This window comes from Falco biarmicus, chromosome 1 (assembly GCF_023638135.1).
Source record: "Falco biarmicus isolate bFalBia1 chromosome 1, bFalBia1.pri, whole genome shotgun sequence".
In the NCBI taxonomy this organism is placed as follows: Eukaryota; Metazoa; Chordata; class Aves; order Falconiformes; family Falconidae; genus Falco; species Falco biarmicus.
In genome coordinates, this window is record NC_079288.1 from 105090303 (window position 1) to 105108844 (window position 18542).

At 41.0% G+C, this 18542-nt stretch overlaps 1 protein-coding gene across 4 annotated transcripts in view; it reads left to right on the forward strand.

The window, feature by feature from the left end:
• The window catches only part of UGT8 (UDP glycosyltransferase 8), a 48128-nt gene that overhangs the window by 8917 nt on the left and 20669 nt on the right, over positions 1–18542 (forward strand). For 3 of the 4 annotated variants that reach the window (XM_056356873.1, XM_056356897.1, XM_056356890.1), the window contains exon 2: positions 11416–12239. In XM_056356873.1, the coding sequence (XP_056212848.1) occupies positions 11418–12239 (822 nt within the window). In that variant the 5' untranslated portion in view covers positions 11416–11417. Of the gene's footprint in view, positions 1–5814; positions 5922–11415; positions 12240–18542 lie in introns of those variants that run through there. The other variant, XM_056356880.1, reaches the window with a different exon arrangement.

The window sequence follows — 18542 nt, forward strand, 5'->3', positions numbered from 1 at the left end:
TGCACCTCTTAGAAGGTTCCGAAGTTGATTTCTGTCTCTTCTCACTCTTAAGTAATGCGATCCTGCTTTTAAAATCTTGAGTCTAAAGATCAAACCACATAGAAAAGCTGTTACATACAGAACTTTTATTCTAAGAACTAAAGTCAACTAAGAGGTAGTTCAAAGCAGACACTATACAACACAAATCTGAAAGCAAGACAGTGGCTTGTTTTAATAACCCTGACCTGTAAATTTCAAAATAGAGCCTAATGATGAACAGACTGTACAATCTGAATGTTTTTGAAGCGTGTGGTGTTGCTGCATACAGTCTTGAGCAATTCATATATTTTAATTGAGCTGAATAAGAGCAAAACATTATTAAATCAAGTATTTTAACTTTATTCAAAGTTGTATTTCCCCTTGCAGAAACAAATCTGCTATAGTTTCCCTTGTGATTGTTTGTTTGGCTTGTTAAAATGTAGTTATTTGCTATAGGATGAAGTCAGAAACCAAACAAAGAAATTCATTCAGTGCTTCTAGGTGTCATGTGATGGCGTGACCAGGGAGAGCTTGTACCAAGCTGAAGCTAACTATAGCGAAAAATGAAGCATCCCCTCAAACAATTACTAAAGTTAAAAAAAAAATCCCAGTAAAACAAGTTCAAATTTGAAACTAATGTTCCAGATCCTGAGGCTCGTTCATGAGGCAAAACTCATGCTTGTGTGAAGGCAGCATACAATTACAGACTGCATTTGTTGCACCAACAAATCCAGCTTGCTACCAAGTTGTGCTCTGGCATTTCCTCCAGTCCCTTCTTCGGAGTCATTTTATTGAAGGAGTATCTGTCGCTGATGAAAGTGCTTAAAATTGGACAGTTGGGGTATTTTTTTTCTTTTTTTCTTTTTGATTCAACCTGTCTTTTGATGCCAGTGCGGAAGAGAAGGCTTCCTGGGCAGCTTTGGCCCTTCAGTGGGCGCATTTTTGAGTCCATCAGCTGCTGTGCCTCTTGTGCCCCATGCTCTCTGCAGTTAGAAAGCTTTCTTCTTTCTCCTTCTGCTCTTAACTGCTGTGTAGCATGAAACACGTTGTGGTAATACTCTGTTGCTCTTCTGGGCAGTGCAGTGTCACACAGCAGGAGCAGGGCCAGCAGTTTGTGACCCATCTTAAAACACTACCGGTGGCTTCAGGAAATGTGGAGTAACCTGTTGACTTCTCTGTGTTAATAGCCCTGCCTCTTGATGGCACAACATGACTTCTGGTTGCTTCCTTTCTGGCTGCAGCAGGTTGAGGAACATTGCTTTCCGATCTCAGTACCTGGAGGAAAGGTCTCCAGAAGTTATGGAGACTCTGTCAAGGGACTTGTATATTGGTGCCAAAATACTGCATCATCTCTGAATTTGCAGTAGCTGTGAGGAAGATGTATAATTTACCAGAAAACGTCCTTACCTTGTTTTGAATGAACGACACAGATCTCTCTGCAAGGAATATACGTGTCTCGCTTTCAAATAGATGGCTCTTTTGCTATATATAGTCAAGCATTTATCGTTCCAAGGTGCTGGGGGTAGAGTAACTGCGGGCAGCAAGGAAAAGGCCCGCATAATAGAGCGCACCAATGCGGAGAAATCTTGAGTGGCTTTCACACCGAGTCGGGTTGCATTCAGTTGAAGGCACATAGCTTTTGGAGCAGGCTTTTCATTCTCAGGTTTCTGCACTGTGCTTCCTTTCCATCTGGAGGTCCAGGGTGGCACATCAGCTGGGTTGCAGCATCACGTGCATACATGGTCAGCTTTGCTCTGGCGCGGGGCCTGAAGTAATAAGCGCAGCCCGACTGGACCTGTCCTAGTGACATGCCTGTGCCATCTTCCCCCCTGCTCCCAGTTCTGGGGGTGCAGTGCAGCTCCGCAGGTGCTGGGGCCAGGAGCCTGTTCTGGTCTTGCTGTACTGGCTTTAGACCTTGGCCAGCAGCAGAAAGGATGGGGTTTTTCTTCATGCTGCTCTTCTAGGCCTGGCTAAGCCTTATGGAAGAATTTGCAATAGAGCTCAGTTTTAACAAAACATTGACAGGTAGACTAGTTTTTGCAAATGCTAATCCCCGCTACATAAGATGAAAGACTTAAAAGATTATAGGAGTCTTAAAATACCCTGTTTGAATTGCCCAGTGCACAGCAGGACAAAAGAGAACTTGCTGTACTTGCTCTTCTTACTTCTGTTTGGGTTATTAAAATGTATTCTTGAGGCTAGTTAAAACAATGCAAAATACCTTTCTGGTAGGTCTATGTGAGTAGTGTTTCATAGGGTGTAAAATCTTTATGAAACACACTTTCATGCAGTTAGTTGGACTGAATCTTTTTTGAAAATGAATACTGGTACAATAGTGACATCCAATAAATAAAGTATGTGTTCTTAACTGAATACTGTTTGTTCAGTTTTAGTGCTTAGTGTGTTAAGAAACATAAGTCATATGAAGAAGAATGTGCCTTTGCCCTGTTGTAACATACTTCATGTTATGAAAATGTTAATTAGATTTTAATCCTTTATTCTCAGCTAAATCTCTTCTTGACTGATGCTGTCAATGCTGAAGTAGTATAATCCCAAAGTATGTGGACCTTGCTATGGTTTGTAAGTGACTTCATTTAAAAGCTGGGATGTGTTACTGTTAATAACTTTAGAAATCTTTGGTAAGTTTAGAATCTATTCATTGAATAATAAAGATAATTACAAACCTTAAATGCTTTTGGATATGATCAATCTTTTTCAGAAGTTTAGGACTCTTTTTCCAGAACCATAAAGATTCATTTAAAGCCCTTCCTCTACTCAAAGAATAAAGATAAATCTTTGTAAATATTTAATCTTTTTGAAAATGATTGGTATTTTCAGAAGTTTAGGGTGGTTTTCCATAACGATGCAAATGCATTTAAAAAGCAGTTCTTTCAGAAGCTGGTGGCAGAGTGCTACCAAGAATGTTATACCTTAGTCCCTTGCTGTAAATTCATCTTAATATGACATTATGCCTTGTGTAAGAGTTTATCCCCATGTAGCTTATTAAAGATCTATCTGCTACCCTGTCTATTGAAAATATTTTGTGTACTAACTGTAAAACCTGTATTTTGAAAGAGAAGTACCTCTTCTGTCTTGCTGTCTTCTGAGCAAGGATTGTAAAAATCAGTTTTCTGTGACTCTCGACTGCAAAAGCTTACATAAAATCCTTCAGTGTTTGGTAAAACCTGTTACACAAATATGAAGTTGTTACTGAAAGGGGCTTCATAAATTGCATATCCTTTTTACTCCCTCTTAACAACTCCTTTTCTGTTTGCATAACTGACACAGTAAGTCTGACAGATGATTACAGTGACATTGTAATGCCTGTAGATCTTCCTCTTTTTATCTGTAGATGTGGCATTCTTGTACTCACTGGATAGGATGTAGCTGTTGTTCAAGAAACTGTACAAAGTAAATGCAATAGCCTGCCCCTGTTTATGCACACATGATTTCTTACTAATAATTTCCACTGATTTCTTCATTTCTTCATTTGGTTGAAATAGGGCAGTAGTTACAAACTAGATCCTACCACTTAATCTAAAACATTGCAACACAAAATAGCAATCCTAGTATGCGCTACCTCAGCAATTGGTAGCAAGATGTGTGATAGGAGTATAAATCCAAAGGTCGTGCAATACCTGTTACCAGAGTCTCTTCCTAGATAATACAATGGTTTGCTGCTCCAAGGCTCTGTGCCTTCACACATTTCTAATGCTTTCATCTGTTTTACGGCACGTGAGTTGCTTAGTAGCAACTGCTTCCTAATCTTAAAACTTCAGTTTGCTGCCTGAAGTCAGCTTATGGGCCTGATTTATTTTAATGCTCCTAAAGGATTACGGAGTAGTATTTCCTATTACTTACAGAATATGTACAGTACAGCAAGCAGTTTTATAGGTTAAGAACATATTTTACAATTGCCAGCCTAAAGGGTTTAGGAGTCAAGTTGTGCTTTTCGTTTGGAGAACATAGACTTTCTTACTTATGCCACTAATTAAAATCTTCCTGTGATCTGAGATGTGCTGTTAGACATAATTTGGTCAGTGCGTTTCTCCACATAGGTAGCATTTCCTTGCTCTGGTGCCTGAAAAAAAAATACTGTGGACTCGTATTAAATTACATTCTCTAAAAGAAAATGTTTTGAGAGGGACTTAAAAATTATTTGTATTGTTTCAAGAGACATCTTGGAGGATGTCACAAATAGAAAGAAAGACCTTTTCTCTGTTTGCTCTTCCCCAGTTTTGAATCAATGCACTGCATTCATGCTTGTGTGTATATATATATATTTGCCTTTAATATCAGCTGCTAGCAAGTGGCTGATACATGCACCCACCCAAACCAAATCTTAGCTGTATTTTTATTACTGAATCATTCTGTAACAAGTGTTAGAGAACCTTTTGTTTGTGTTGGAATATTTTCTTCTTTTTCCAGCTTTATACTTAATTGTAAATCCTTTCTGTTAGTCAGTCCTTGCTGTCTTAGACTTGATAAAATGTTTTGCTTACAGGGCCTTTGGTCATACAACCAGCATTGTGGGGTATGGGTCTGTGTTTGTTTAACTGAAACATTTACAAGCCTGTGAAGGTTGGATACTATGCTGTAACTGTAAAACTGTGTTTAATAACAGCTAAAGCAAACGGGTTGCGCATAAAATAAGTTAATGTCAGTGGGATTTCGGGTAGGCAGGGCAGAACTGGAGCTTCAATAACTCGGGTAAGAATCTGAGATCTGTGCTAATTTCTTTCTCCTCTTTAGTGCTTGCTTTTTATTAAAACCAGTAGTAAACCATAGCCAGTAGCTCCTAACGTGCTTTACAGAGGGAGTTTGTAGTGCTCTCAGTAACCGGTTGCCTTTCAGTCACAACTTAGCTCAGCATTTGTCTTAACCATACATTTGACCACATGTCCCTTAGAGCTACAATGCATACTGTCTTGGAAGAAATAAATGCACTATATATGTCTACCTGTGGTAAGTGCTGCTGTTGGGTATGGTAGCGTGGGATTGATTGCCGAGGTGACGCTGCACTGCTGATGGTACTGGCTTTTGACTTGGGATGGAGACTTGAGCTGATGGGATAACTGATACCAAGTTTGGCTTGGTGAAACAAAAGCAACCAGCTCTGCAGCAGCCTGGTCTGGATGCATGGAGCATGCCGCGGGCAGTTGCAGTATGTAACTGATAATGGGTCAAGATCCACTCTTGCCTATGTAGAAACTGCATCAGATTTGCAACTTTTTAATAAAAGTTTAGTTGCTGATAAACACTTTTTTTTGTCCAAATTCTTTTTCTGGTTTTCTGCCTTTTGTTCTAGTTGGCTCAGATCACTAATGCAACATTTTGGAGAGTTTACAGCTCTAAAAGCAGGGTTTGTATTCTCCCTTCTAAAATAATGATTTTGTGTAATGAACTGATAGTAAAGAGAAGGGGACAATACTGTAAGCAAGACTAAGTAATAAATCTGCATGTTACCAGAACTCTGGTAGCAGTTTGCAGTACGCACAATTTGCTGAAATGCATACAAATCTCAAATTTCCCCCCTTTTTGAATAATTATACTCCTCTGTGATGCACATCACTAGCTTTCCATTTGGGCATGAGCCATGAGCCCTTGCAGTGCTCATTAGCATCCACATTTGGATTTGTAGAGGTGGAAGTCTAGTCGGTAAGCCTGCTCTTTTTAATGTGTACTGGTATCTGTTAAATTGTAATGAGTAATTTGAGCTTGTTGGGTAAGGTGAGTGATCAGCAGCTAGAAAGATTGCTCCTTTGCTGCAGAGCACCGCTGTTCAGTATGAAGGGCACCTTTCTAGGCAGAGGTTCCGGTCTTCTGACCAAACTGCCCAGGGAAACTCAACAAACCTTAGCAAATCTAAAGAAAGGCTGAAAGGAAGCAAGACTTAAAAAAAGGTAATAGCATCACTGAACTCAATCCCTGTAAAACTTTTTTGTTGCTGCTTTAGAAATTGGGAGCGTTACGCATGAATAAAAAGAACTCTATATCATTGCGGTTTGTGTAAGTGTGTAAGAACTGTTTACTTTCTTGAGTAGTGATAAACATTTGTGCAGTTTGAATTCAAGCTGTGTTTTGCATATGGAGGTGCTTGAGAGCCTCTTCTGCTTCTAGGTCTCACTGCAACAGAGGAAGACTCTGACAGTGGTATTGCTGGCTTGGGAATGGTTATTTCTGTGAGATTCAGAAATAGTAGGTAGGCAGCCAGTGGTATAAAGCAGAAAAACCCCCAAACGTTCCTGTAAGCTTTAATTGTAGAATCATCAGCAGATTATTAGGGATTGACAATAAATCTCATCTTCAGTATGTGTTCCAAGTACTGTGATTGACTGTTACATAAATTATTAATTGGATTTATTTTAAAACCATTTTTAGGATTGGCATATGACTGTAGTATTAGATCAATTTTATAATATTAACTTAAACATTAAGACTTTCTGATATAATTTATATAAACATACATGTTGCTCAGCTTCTTTCCATGTTGCCCAATTTTCGAGTATTTCCCCCTTTGCGAACAATGAGGGGACAGGGTGTGGAGGGAAGGATCCTCCCCTGTATTTTTTCCCTCTGAAAGTCACCAATTCTTGTGTAGTCACACATCTTGTTCTAGGTCCTGTTTGGTCTTTATGGATAAATGGAAAAATACTTCTTTAAAAAAAGCCAGATTTAGAACTGTTTTGGTCAGCTGAAAACATCCTTCCAGCAGTCTTCTGTGAATGTGCTTGGTTTTCTCTAACACAGTTTAAAACTCATACTACTTTAATTTGAAAAAAAACCACCAAACCAACCCACATGTAGGTCATTAACTATGGGAAGCTGTTGAAATAGGTTTAATGTTTAACCTCTTGGTATGTCTAACTTTTTCTTGCACTCAAATAGGTGAGCTCTTTACAGTTGGCAGTTGGTTTCACTCATGAATTTCTTTTTTTCCTCCTCCATACCATTGCTTGTAGGGCTTTTTGGCTGAAAGTAGCAATGGCTTCAACTCAACGATAATTTTGTGGGGTGTGGTTGGTTTGTTTTTTGTTAAAAATTTTAGAAAATTCGGCTTTTTCTTCTTTTTTCTTTTCTTCTCTTATAAAAGGATGTTATATACCAGCTCAGACACCAAAATAATCTTATTTAATGGAGGCAAATCCTAAGCAGAAGGACTCAAGACAGAAGATGGTTTTATATCGTTAACGATCTTGGAGAAATGGATTATCCTCTGGCTTTGGGTTTTCTTTTCTCTTTTATGTTTGGACACTTGACAGTTGTTCTTCATGCTCCTAGCATTCAGAAACGAAAAGCAGTTGCATTGAATATTGATTCTTTTTATTTACTTTGGCAAGTGTTTCATTCTGGGCGTTCACTGCTGGAGTATGACTGTGTGCTCTGGGTGTGATGAGCTGGCTTCAAACTAAGCACCAGGTCATCATCTCCTTGATGCCTATAAAGCCCCCTCTGCCTAGGAACTGCTTACAAGCCTCTGCAGATTTCCCGGTCTTGGTGGAAATATCTGATATGCTGAAGGAGTCCAGTGCTGAAGGATGGTCAGAGTGAAAAGGCATCTGGGACTGAGAGTGGAGCTGAGCTTGCTTAGTCCTGTGGTGTTGCTCTGCTGATGGCACCAAGCACCTACCTCTTTCTGTCTCTCAGCCTGCGAAATGAGAATTACGCTCGTGATTGCGTGGCTTACAAAGTGTAGTTACATATTGCCCTTGTTCCTGCTTAATACAAACCTTCCAAGCTCCCCTCTTCTGGCTTCTGCCTGGCCAGGGGATGAAATTATGAGGCTTCATCCTGCAGGTTCCTGCCAGAAGTTCAATATAAGGTCAATGCTCTTTTTCCCTGTAAAATTGTCACTTAATCAGCATTTCTCTAATAGTATCATGTGTTTAATATCTATCTCTATGGCTTGGCAGGTCCAGTACATAGATTTTCCTGTCCCTGTGGAAGATGTTTGCATTGAAAAGGGCAGTTACATAGTAACATTTTTTGATAAGTGATTTTTTTTATCAGTTCTGAAGATACAGCAAACTACAGACTCCTGAGGAAGTGTGTTGTGTCCTCTTGACACTGGTACACCACAAGAGGAGGAATAATTTGTTTGATAAATTGCTCGTAGTTATATTTTCATGTTAGTTAGGTAGTGCTTTATAGCACCTTCATAAAAAGTAAAATATCCAGTGCAGTTCCCATTTAAACCATGGCTGCTGCATGATGAGCGGTGGGGCAGTTACTGTCAGGCCCCAGAGAAGCATAGCTATAGTTCCCATGGCTTTTGGTGGCATGCGTGTAACCCCGGCTGTGGAAAATAACACCTTAGGGCTAAGGGTTGTATCTTCCTGTGCTGTGCTCGGGGCCTGTATTGGGTCAGGAGATCAAAGTACAGCTGGCATGCTTGCAGCTGGCAACCTGTTGGATCATGACTAACCCTTAGGCTCCCGGTACGTTTGATTTATACTGCTGATAGAAACATTAACTGTTTGAGTTTCCCAATCCTACACCTCCATTCATGGTTTTGTAATATTGATATTGTTGACAGGAGCAGCAACTTAATACCGTGGGAATGCTTATAGCATGGGGAGATGTAATCGATAATGGGTTTTGTCCAAATTTGAGTAGTAATTTTTCTTGGCTATTTCATTGACAAAATTTTTTACTTATTTTTTAAAACCACACTTAACCTAACAAGCATTAACCTCCAGTGGGGCTCTGTTGAAGACAGCTGAGTATGGCTTGTTGGTACAGTGCTGCACTGTATGCCAAGCCTGTGTACTTACGCACTTGCACAACCTTCTGCTGTGGCTTAAAACCTGCAAGTTTTACAAGTGGGATGGTGAGCAGGGCTCAGTGCTGGCACATCTGTTGAATGGGAGCTCCTGGGAGGGTAGCTGAGCTCTGTGGGGTGCTGTGGTTTTCTAGAAAGCCTCCAATGAAAGCAAAGGCCTAAACTAAAAAGGCAATTTAATACCTTAACCTCACTGGCAGGTCAGGCCTTCATGCTGGGAGGTAAGCTGTTTCTCATGTAGTAAGAATGCTTTTTCCAACTTTATTGGAGAGTGAATAGGATTGCTGTTTGGTTTGATTTAACTACTGCTATTTGCCAAGGAGAAGATGTTTCAGGGTAATCTCCAACACCCTAATTGAAGCAGCTTAAAAAACAAATCAATCTCTCCTGATGTCAGTGACAGTGGTGCAGCATAGTGAAGTTCTCATATGCCACTGCTAATATTTGCAGCAAATAATATCCTCCCTCTTCCCCTGAAGTGTTATCTCTGCAAAATTGAGCTTTGTTCCTAGAAACAGCAAAGCCTCTGAGTGCTTCCCAGAATGCTACGTCAGCCTGTGAATATGGTGGTGCTGTGGAGACCTCAATAAATTCTCTGTTTCAGTTCCTTGCTCCTGGGTACCGCAAGGTTTTGCTGTGCATCTTTGTGCTGTGGGCTTTGTCTTGGGGAAGAATAACACACACCACCACCACCACCCCCCCCCCAAAAAAAAAAAAAGAAAAAAAAGCGTCTGCCTGAGTGGACTTTTTTGTGCACATGTATGTGTGTGCACACACTGCTGCTGTTGATAATTACTTTGAAATTGGTAGAGTTTTCTAAGGGATGGTCAGTAATTTCCGAGGTAGTGGCTAACACATTCTGAACACAGGTGTGGGGGCGGCTTCAAATTTAATAAGAAAAATTGCAGATTAGAAACCTGATTTGAATAGTCGGTGTACCTAGTGGTGATTTTCCAGCTTTGCTTGGGCTTGGTGCATGATTATAAATGTTTGAAAGTCAAGCCACTTGCAGAAGCTGGTGTAGGAGAAAATTGGGGTGTCTTTCAGAAAACGCAATATTATATAGTAGCAATACAAATATGAGATGCTCTGTTGGTGAGCTTGTAACCCACAGAACGTTAAAAAAAATAATCTATTAAAAGTCCTGATCAATCTGTTGTAGGAGGGTTATAAGACTACACTGTAAGGCAGTAACAAGGACTGAGTAGCAGTGTTACCTGTCTCTGTGCTTATTTATAAAAGACACTGCAACAGACTCAGGTTTCCATGTGAGTTTGTTTGCCATGAGAAGAGAGCAGATTGGTTTGGCTTGTGCTTGTTTCTCTGTCTTGGGGAGGGTTACAGTGACTAAGGAGTTCTCTGACATGTGCTCTCTGTGCTTCTAATGCACTTGGCTTTCATCTAGTGCATACCGTGTTTTATGGGCTTTACTCTCCAAAACATGGTGGGGGAAGGTACTTTCCCTTTCCCTGGCAGCCTGCAGCTGTCCAGAGCTGTAAGACAGCAGTGTTGTTTTCAGCATAGGTTAGGCTCATGCTTGAGTGCATGCTCAAGTGCTGATTGAAGTAGGTTCAGAATCAAGTACTTCTGAAAGTGCTTCAGTAGAAGTTGTGGTGTTCGTGTATGTGGTACTAACTCCTGTTATTTCACTTGTTCTTATACACAAGGAGCAATTTTTGAAAGGTGGAAGTAGCTGTTTCTTACTCGATGGCAGCGTCTTCCTGCCAGATTCTGACTTTCCACCCCTGTGTGTCCGATCAGTGTTGATACTAAAGAAAAATATTGCATGAATTTGCATGTTTTTAGGAGAAGAAAAAATCTTTATATTCTCTATGCCCATTGGCTTACATGAAGACAAAGCTACAGAAAATGTTATCCTTAAATCAGAATAGAGTTGCGCCTTGAAGGAGGACAGCCTGAAAGCTGTGGGTGACTAGACCTTGTGGTAGAAATGCTTATAGCAGTGTTAACAGTACTGTGAAGTATGGTGCTTAAAGGCTGCAAAATTAAAATGGACATACTAGAAGTTCCAGTGGAGGGGGCATCCTTTTGGTCTCGTGTAAATAAGCCCAGGATTTTAACCTTTGAACTTCTTTGTTCTTTTAGTCTTTGAACTTCGCATCTTTCTTGTTCACTTATTACAGTGTCAATAATTCAGTTGTGCTTTTAAACATAATCCCAAATGTAGCAGGATCTAGCTTGCAGATCCTACAAGATCTCACAGGTGTTGGATGGCATACATAATCCAGCAGCAGTGCATGAGGTATTTCCGTGGAGGGTACCAACCTCATTGTGTCAGTTGGTTTTGCTGCTGTTTAATGCAGGTGCTGTGTTGGTGTTGGAAGAAGTCTGTCGTCTACCCTTAATTAAAAATGGAAAGAGGGAGGAGAAAAGGCAGCTCTCGCTTGAAACCAAGCATTACCAAATGCACTCTGAAGCTGAGTGGCACTCTTGTTCCCCGTGGCCACTGCAAAGATGCCTTCAAAATAGGGAGATGTGAATAGCTTTTCTGGGACAGCCTCATAATAACTTTTTTTTAAAAAAAAAAAAAATAATTCCCAGGTAGCATGCAAACCTGCGTTCTGTTGATGTAATGGTTTTATTTCTCATTTCAGCTATGAAGCCGTACGCTCCAGCTTTCATTCTCCTGTGGAGTGCTGTCGGGATAGCGAGGGCTGCCAAAATCGTTGTTGTGCCGCCAATTATGTTTGAAAGCCATCTTTATATTTTCAAGACACTGGCCTCAGCCTTGCATGACCAAGGTCACCAGACAGTGTTTCTCCTCTCTGAGGGCAGAGAGATTCCTCCATCTAATCACTATAGACTTCAGCGCTACCCAGGGATCTTTAACAGCAGCACCTCGGATGATTTTCTCCAGTCCAAGATGAGGAGTATCTTCTCGGGGAGGCTGACAGCCCTTGAACTGTTCGATATCCTGGACCACTATTCCAAGAACTGCGACATGATCGTTGGCAACCGAAACCTCATGCATGCCCTGAAACAGGAAAAATTTGACCTGCTCCTGGTAGATCCCAATGAGATGTGTGGATTTGTTATAGCTCATCTTTTAGGGGTTAAATACGCCGTCTTTTCCACTGGCCTCTGGTATCCAGCAGAAGTGGGTGCTCCAGCTCCCCTGTCTTACGTTCCAGAATTTAACTCGCTGCTCACAGATCACATGAACCTATTTGAGAGGATTAAAAATACTGTTGTTTATCTTATTTCAAGATTTGGAGTCAGTTTTTTGGTTCTGCCAAAATATGAAAGGATAATGCAGAAACACAAGGTTCTACCAGAACGGTCCATGTATGACTTGGTTCATGGATCCAGCCTGTGGATGCTTTGTACTGATGTAGCACTGGAGTTTCCGAGACCTACGCTACCCAATGTTGTTTATGTGGGAGGAATCCTTACCAAACCGGCCAGCCCTCTGCCAGAAGTAAGGTTTGCTGAGCTTCACAGTAATTTCTGTGGTATCTGGTTGACCTCATATGATCAGCAGCAGTTTTTAAGCAGTGAATTCCAAATGGGATCTCGTGTCTTTTGGTGTTGCTTGGTGAAATATACCTTTGAAGTCACTGGGGGTAGCTTGAGGTGGTGGCTGGGGGGAGCTATCAGACACAAACTCATCAAAATGAGTGTTGCGGTTACAGGAAGTATTTTGCTTTTGAGTATGGTGCTTAATGGTATGGTTGAGGAAAAAACAGTGCACGCTATCTTGGGAAGTACATCTGTAGCTTCTGACCGAGCGTGGGTTAAAATGGAAAGAAGGGAGAATGATGAACATGAACTCTGCTTACACTTAAAGAAGCCCGCTGATTTATACTATCTAATTTCATGGTATTAGTGCTTTTATGGAGAGTTTGCTTCCCTTGGTTTGATAGGTAAAAAAATCTTTAAAATGAGGTGTATACAAGCATGAAGAAACTGTGTGTAGGCCAAGAAATGGAGATCATGCGAGTTGACATAAGTGGCACCACTACTATACTTAAGATAGAATTTTTACTGTACAATTACTGGCCATCAGGTACTGAACTTCAGACTGAAATAGTGATAGTGACTGTACTCACTCCGGAAATCCTGGTTGCACAGATTAATAATTAAAGTTTGATTACTTCAGTGTACCTGTGATACTTGATACCTGATTCTCAAGATTGCCTCTGTTCAGCAACACAATGGTGAGTGACAGGCAGAACAAAATTTCCCAGAAAACCATGTCATTTACACTTCCGTTTGTGTATATGTAAACAAATAGATCTTGACTTGGAGATGGTTATTAATGGAAGCTTCTGGCTGGTTGATAAATAGGTAGGTAGACCTGCAGTGCTTAACAATTTATGTCTAAAAATGCCTCATTCAGCCTTTGCTTTTTGCATGAAAACTGCCAGGCCAGCTTTTCATCTGTTCTAGCCTGAAAATTGGTTGTGGAAGAGGGGTGTGTTGTGTTTTGTTTTATCCTTTGCACTGTGATTTAGCAGTAACTTTTCTCACAGATTCGGAAGACATCAGATAATGCTCAGATTGGGGCTGCAGGATGTGGAACACCGAGCCAATTCCCTCATCTTTTTTTTCCTCTGTTTACTTTAAATGCATCTGAGCTGAATGAGAGCAGGCACCTGCATTGTACTCTGAACATACTAGTGGTTATATGCCGGCATATACTATGGTCTGTTCTCCAAGGTGTCATCAGAGATCATCATAACAGTGCTGTTTCTAACTGGTTTTTCCTGTACATGAATGTGTTTGTGTTTAGAAAGTGTCAGGCTGCACAGGTACCCTGAAAAAGCGAACTAAAGGTAGCCTTGTGCTGTCTAAACACATTTCAGCCCAATTTTCTCCTGGAAAACTTTGCTGGCTGGATTGAGTTTCAGCAATTTGTTTTCCCAACCAATTTTTTGTTGTTGTTGTTGTTCTGTACAAAGAAAAATGTCTTTGTTGCGTGATAAATTTGTGTAGGACATTAACATTGTCTATTCTTTGGTCTCTGTAGATTGGTTTTTAGGGTAAAAAAACATTGAAAGAAAACTGCTCCTTCCATTTTCTTCCACTCCACTTTAGAGCAAAGAAAGTATCTGATTTGAGAACAGGTGTGTGTGTGTGTGTATAGATACAGAGATGTTATTTGTACATGCACATACGTATTTGGAGCCTTTTGAGAATATATTTCTCTGTACTTCCCACATGTACTCTGGAACCACAGATGTTAACCTGTTACAATATCTTATGATGCAAGAAGGTGGAACAGTAAGTAAAATGTTTAATATAACCAGATCAACAGTGACCTTGAAATAGACCTGTAGGTAGAGTACAGGCTGGCAAATACTTATTACAACAGGAGGAAAAATCCCAAACCCTGTAATTATTTGTGAGCTGAGGCATCATTTACCTTCTCTTCAGTTTTATCAGGCAATTCATTCTTACAATGATCTAAGCGCAGGATTTGATTGAATGCGAGAGACAGAAAAGTGTGTTCATCTTTTACCATATAATTTGTCCATGCCTAAACTGTTATGCATAATCCACTGTGGTATGTATTGCAGGTAAATTATTGGGCAATCAGTTTGTTTTTACTGAACAGTTAGATAAAATTTATAACTGTTGCTTTATTCTGGCAAATTAAATTTTGGGCAGCTTGTGCTGTGACTCTTTTCAGCTATTGCTGCATCTTTAAGGCAGAGGCCTTTGCTAATTTATTTTCTGCAGCTTTTAGTCTGGAGCATTAAGGTGAGCCAGAAGTAGAGCTGGTTTGTGTTTCTGTGCTGGGCTGGAAATGGTGATGCTTCAGGAGCAGTCTTGTAAAGGAAAGCAACATTCCTGCCCACCGATGATCATCAGAAAAGAGGAGCATGTGGCTGGAGATAACAGCTTTAACAGGCAAATTTAAGATACCATTAGAAGCCATTCAGGTCTCTTACATTCTCTGAGGTAGCCTGGTCTACTTTTTCTGGTTAGAGATGTATGTTTTTTTCCAAGTCCAAGATACCTGCTCAACACAAAATACTCAGGCACTTCAGCTGTGGCACCACTGCCTCATCAGCAGGGAGTTTGTTATTTTGGGGTGTGTGTGTGATACAGTGAAAAAGGAAAAATTTTTTAACCAAGTTAGAATTCCTGTACATAACTGAAGAGCTCTTGTGTTTCTCCTAGTAAGTAACATCTTAAAAAGAAAAGGCAGAGAGTAGTCATTAAGCAAAGAGGAGACAAAGGTCAGGGTCTTCTAACTGTTACAGGATGGCCGTTCTTTAATTCTAGGGGATGTGGTAGCTCTTTGTTGTGATTGCTTAGTCTATCCACCTGTGTTTTCCTTAAACTTTCATTGAAGAGAAGTTAGAAAAACACAGCTTTAAAGGTAGCCTGTAGCAGGGGCTGCTGAATATCTGTGTCATGTAACGTTGTGCATGTGAGGGGAAGAAAACCTAACTCTTGCTTTGCTCTGTCCCTGTCCCATCTGCATTAATATTTTGGTTCAGGGCAGTGGAAGGGTTTTGTAAATCCCCCAGTCATCCCCACTTACTGCATTCAGGTTCCCTTTGTAAAGTATTTTTTGGTGCAGGTAAACAAGATTTATTTTGGAGGGTGTTATGCTGGAAGCTTTATTTCACCTGTGAACCAAATGCTTGTTGGGATCTGCATGGGGGACGTGGGGGGTCTGCAGCAGCATTTGGCCTTTTGCGTGGCTTTAAGTGACATGCTTTGTGGGGGACGCTCAGATCAAGGACCGCAATAGATGTAGCCGAAGTCAAGCTGCTGGAGTGTGTACAGTTATGTGCAGAGTCTCTGCCATGCTGGCACGGTGCTCAGGTAAGGGCAGGCTGCAGTCCCTGCAGGGACCGTATGTTAGCTGCGCATCTCGCACGTCACCCGTGAAGGGAACTGGCCATATCGGGGCATAGCCTCACTGCCCTGCCCAGGCCAGAAACCAGCAGTAGCCGATCACGCAGTTAGCTCGCGTGGCAGGCATGATTTTTAGCTGCTGCTGAGCTTTGTAGCAATTATGACTGCAGCACACATCGCCTGGCTGCGGTGTGCAAACTGCAAACGTGTCTTTGGGTTGCAGCCTGCAGAGACATCTCGGGAAGCCTTCACCAGGCTCCGATCTCCTTTTTTCTCTCCCTCAGAGTCAGTGCCCTGATGTCGGTCTGTGCTTGACGCAGTGTCCCTCGGCGTGGTTGCAGTGATCAGCATGCCGAGGAGCGGGAGCCAAGAGCCAGCAAGGAGAGCAGTGGGTCCTTTGGAGGTCACCGCTCTGCCCGGCTTCCTGCAGCACCTTGCGGCACGGCATGGCACGGGCAGCTGGGAGCTTTCCTCTCAGCCTAGCAGGGTTAGTCTTGCCCTTTACAGAGAGGCAGCGTGTCGAACTGAAATTCCCGATGATGGGCATGTTTCCTTCTGCGCTGCTCTGATCCCTGCTGCAGATGGATGAAGCTGAGTGTAACTTGTGTCACTCTCTCATTGTGGTGGAAGGGCTGAGCATTGCTTCAGAAACCTCGGCGCAGGCAACGGACACTGCACAGCTATTCATATTCTGTGGTAGCTAACATGCTGTCTTTGCTGGTTAAAGTGTGTGGATTTAGAAGGTGCTTCTTGCATAAATAGGGTGCTCTGTAAGAGGCAAGGAGATGGATAATGTGGCTGCACCCGTTGCCCACAAGTGATTCAAATCTTACGCGCACGTGGGAAAGAGCCCAGGGTTTGTATAGTGAACTCCAAAAAGAGTGTATTTTGAATTGCATAGAGGACAGTGCAAGCAGAACTAGCCTTAAAAGACCAAAAGCTGGAGACAGATTGAATATCGAGTGTTTAAGGTCATTGCTGACTTAAACTATTAAGTGTATGGTGTTACTCGGCAGTATTTTCCAGAGAACGTTTACTTTCCTAATGGCCAGTGCTAGCTGTATTTGAGATTACACAGATTAGTGTCACTGTTTAAAAAAAAAAATTAAGAAAATCACAAACTAAAATGACACATACCCTGTAGTTTGTAAGTTGACCAGCTGCTTTTACACATCAGCACAGTTTTTAAAGTTTCATAACTACTTCTGTGTGACACTATGCCTTTTTACAACACTGATCTTGAGGTGGTACTTTGGACTGAATGCCATTTTATCATTGGTGGGAAAAGAGAAGCAAATGACAGTTCTTTTTTTTTTTTTTTTTGTAACTTCTTCCGTACCTGAGTAAACTGAATTTATGCTACAAAGGAGGGTGTTCACGTTTCAGAGTTGGAAGCTGTCCTTTCAGCCATAGCTGTCATCAAATAGTAATTACAGGAACTTCCTTGCTCCTCCCTGTAGATCTCTTATCTAATCTTGTTGTTCTGTGGATCTACATCTATGTAACAAATTGGTGGCTTTGAAATATCTTCACTAAAAAGTTGTTTGGTTTTTTTTTGGGAGGCTTGCTGACAGTTGTATGTTAGCTAGGTGTGTGTTAGCAGATACTGGTATTTAAAATAAGGTGGAAGAGTCATTTTATTCCTTAGATCAGATTTTTCTCCTAAATTCAAATTCAAGGGCACAGTCTATAAGCTCTTGCAGACTGTAGCAGTAGATTTTTTTGCACATGGCATAGCACATCGGGTTTTTAATTTCTTTTTTTCAAAGTTTGGGGAACAGTTCTTCTAGAGCTACTTTTGACCGTAAATTTCTGGTGATGTGAAGCAATTCTAGAGCTGTTTTAAAATGCCTGTAATTATCAGCTGGGGAGGCAAAAAGTCTTTCAAGGTTGATAGAGATTATGGGGCACTGTAAATTCCGTACAGAACCATATGATCATGTATTTTGTCTCTGAAATAGTATTTCCACATAAAGCTCACCCCCACACCCCTAACAATTAATCTTTTGCTACACAGGTAAGTGTTGCCTGAGCTCTCCAGATACCCAGTCATAAAACTGCTGTAGTCTCCAGTCTCAGATGCTCCAGTCTGGCTAGGTTGACAAACCGTGTCTATTCCTGCTATACTGCTGCATTTTAAATTTGGGAAGATTCAGCATCTACCTGTGTGGTGTAAGACACAGGGAAAAGGATGAGGGGCTGATTGCAGAAGTTGGTGAAGTATCTCCAGTAAAATGTGTTCAGGAAGGCAGGTCCCCTAAGTATACATGCGAAACGTAAGCTGGCATCCAGTGATCTGATGAAGGAACAGAAAACCTCTACAGCAAGCCTGTGCTGTCCATCAAAAAGCAAGTTTACTTGCTTCATGGATAGTAGTACGACGTGGTTGTTTCTTCAGCTCAAATGATTGTGTGTACTGGGAATGGAAAATGCAAGGTTCACACCTTGGATGTTGCATAGGTCAATTTATGAAAGTTAAAAGCAACAAGTTATTTTACTCCATTTACAAAAAAAAAAATCCATCTGGATAATATAAACTACTATTATAAACAGGTTTTCTGTTTTTAAGTATTCTAATTCATGATTTTCATATTGCAGTGCACTAATCAACAAGATTTACTCGCTTCTGTAATGTGCAGTGCTTTAACTGCGAGTGTCATTTGCAAGTTTTTGATTGACCTGTATGTATGACAAATGAGCTAGTGTTTTTTCCTCATGATCTACTTCTTTAGCATCTGGTAGGATAAATTCTAACATTATGTAGGGAAACAGAAGATGGGAATTATTTCTGGAGGCATACTTTTTTCTGTAGTATTTGGAATGTGCTTGAGTTTGAACACCATGTTTGTATAATCTGGGACATGTTCAAAGCTGTCGTTTAAGAGCAGCAACCCTAATTATTATTATT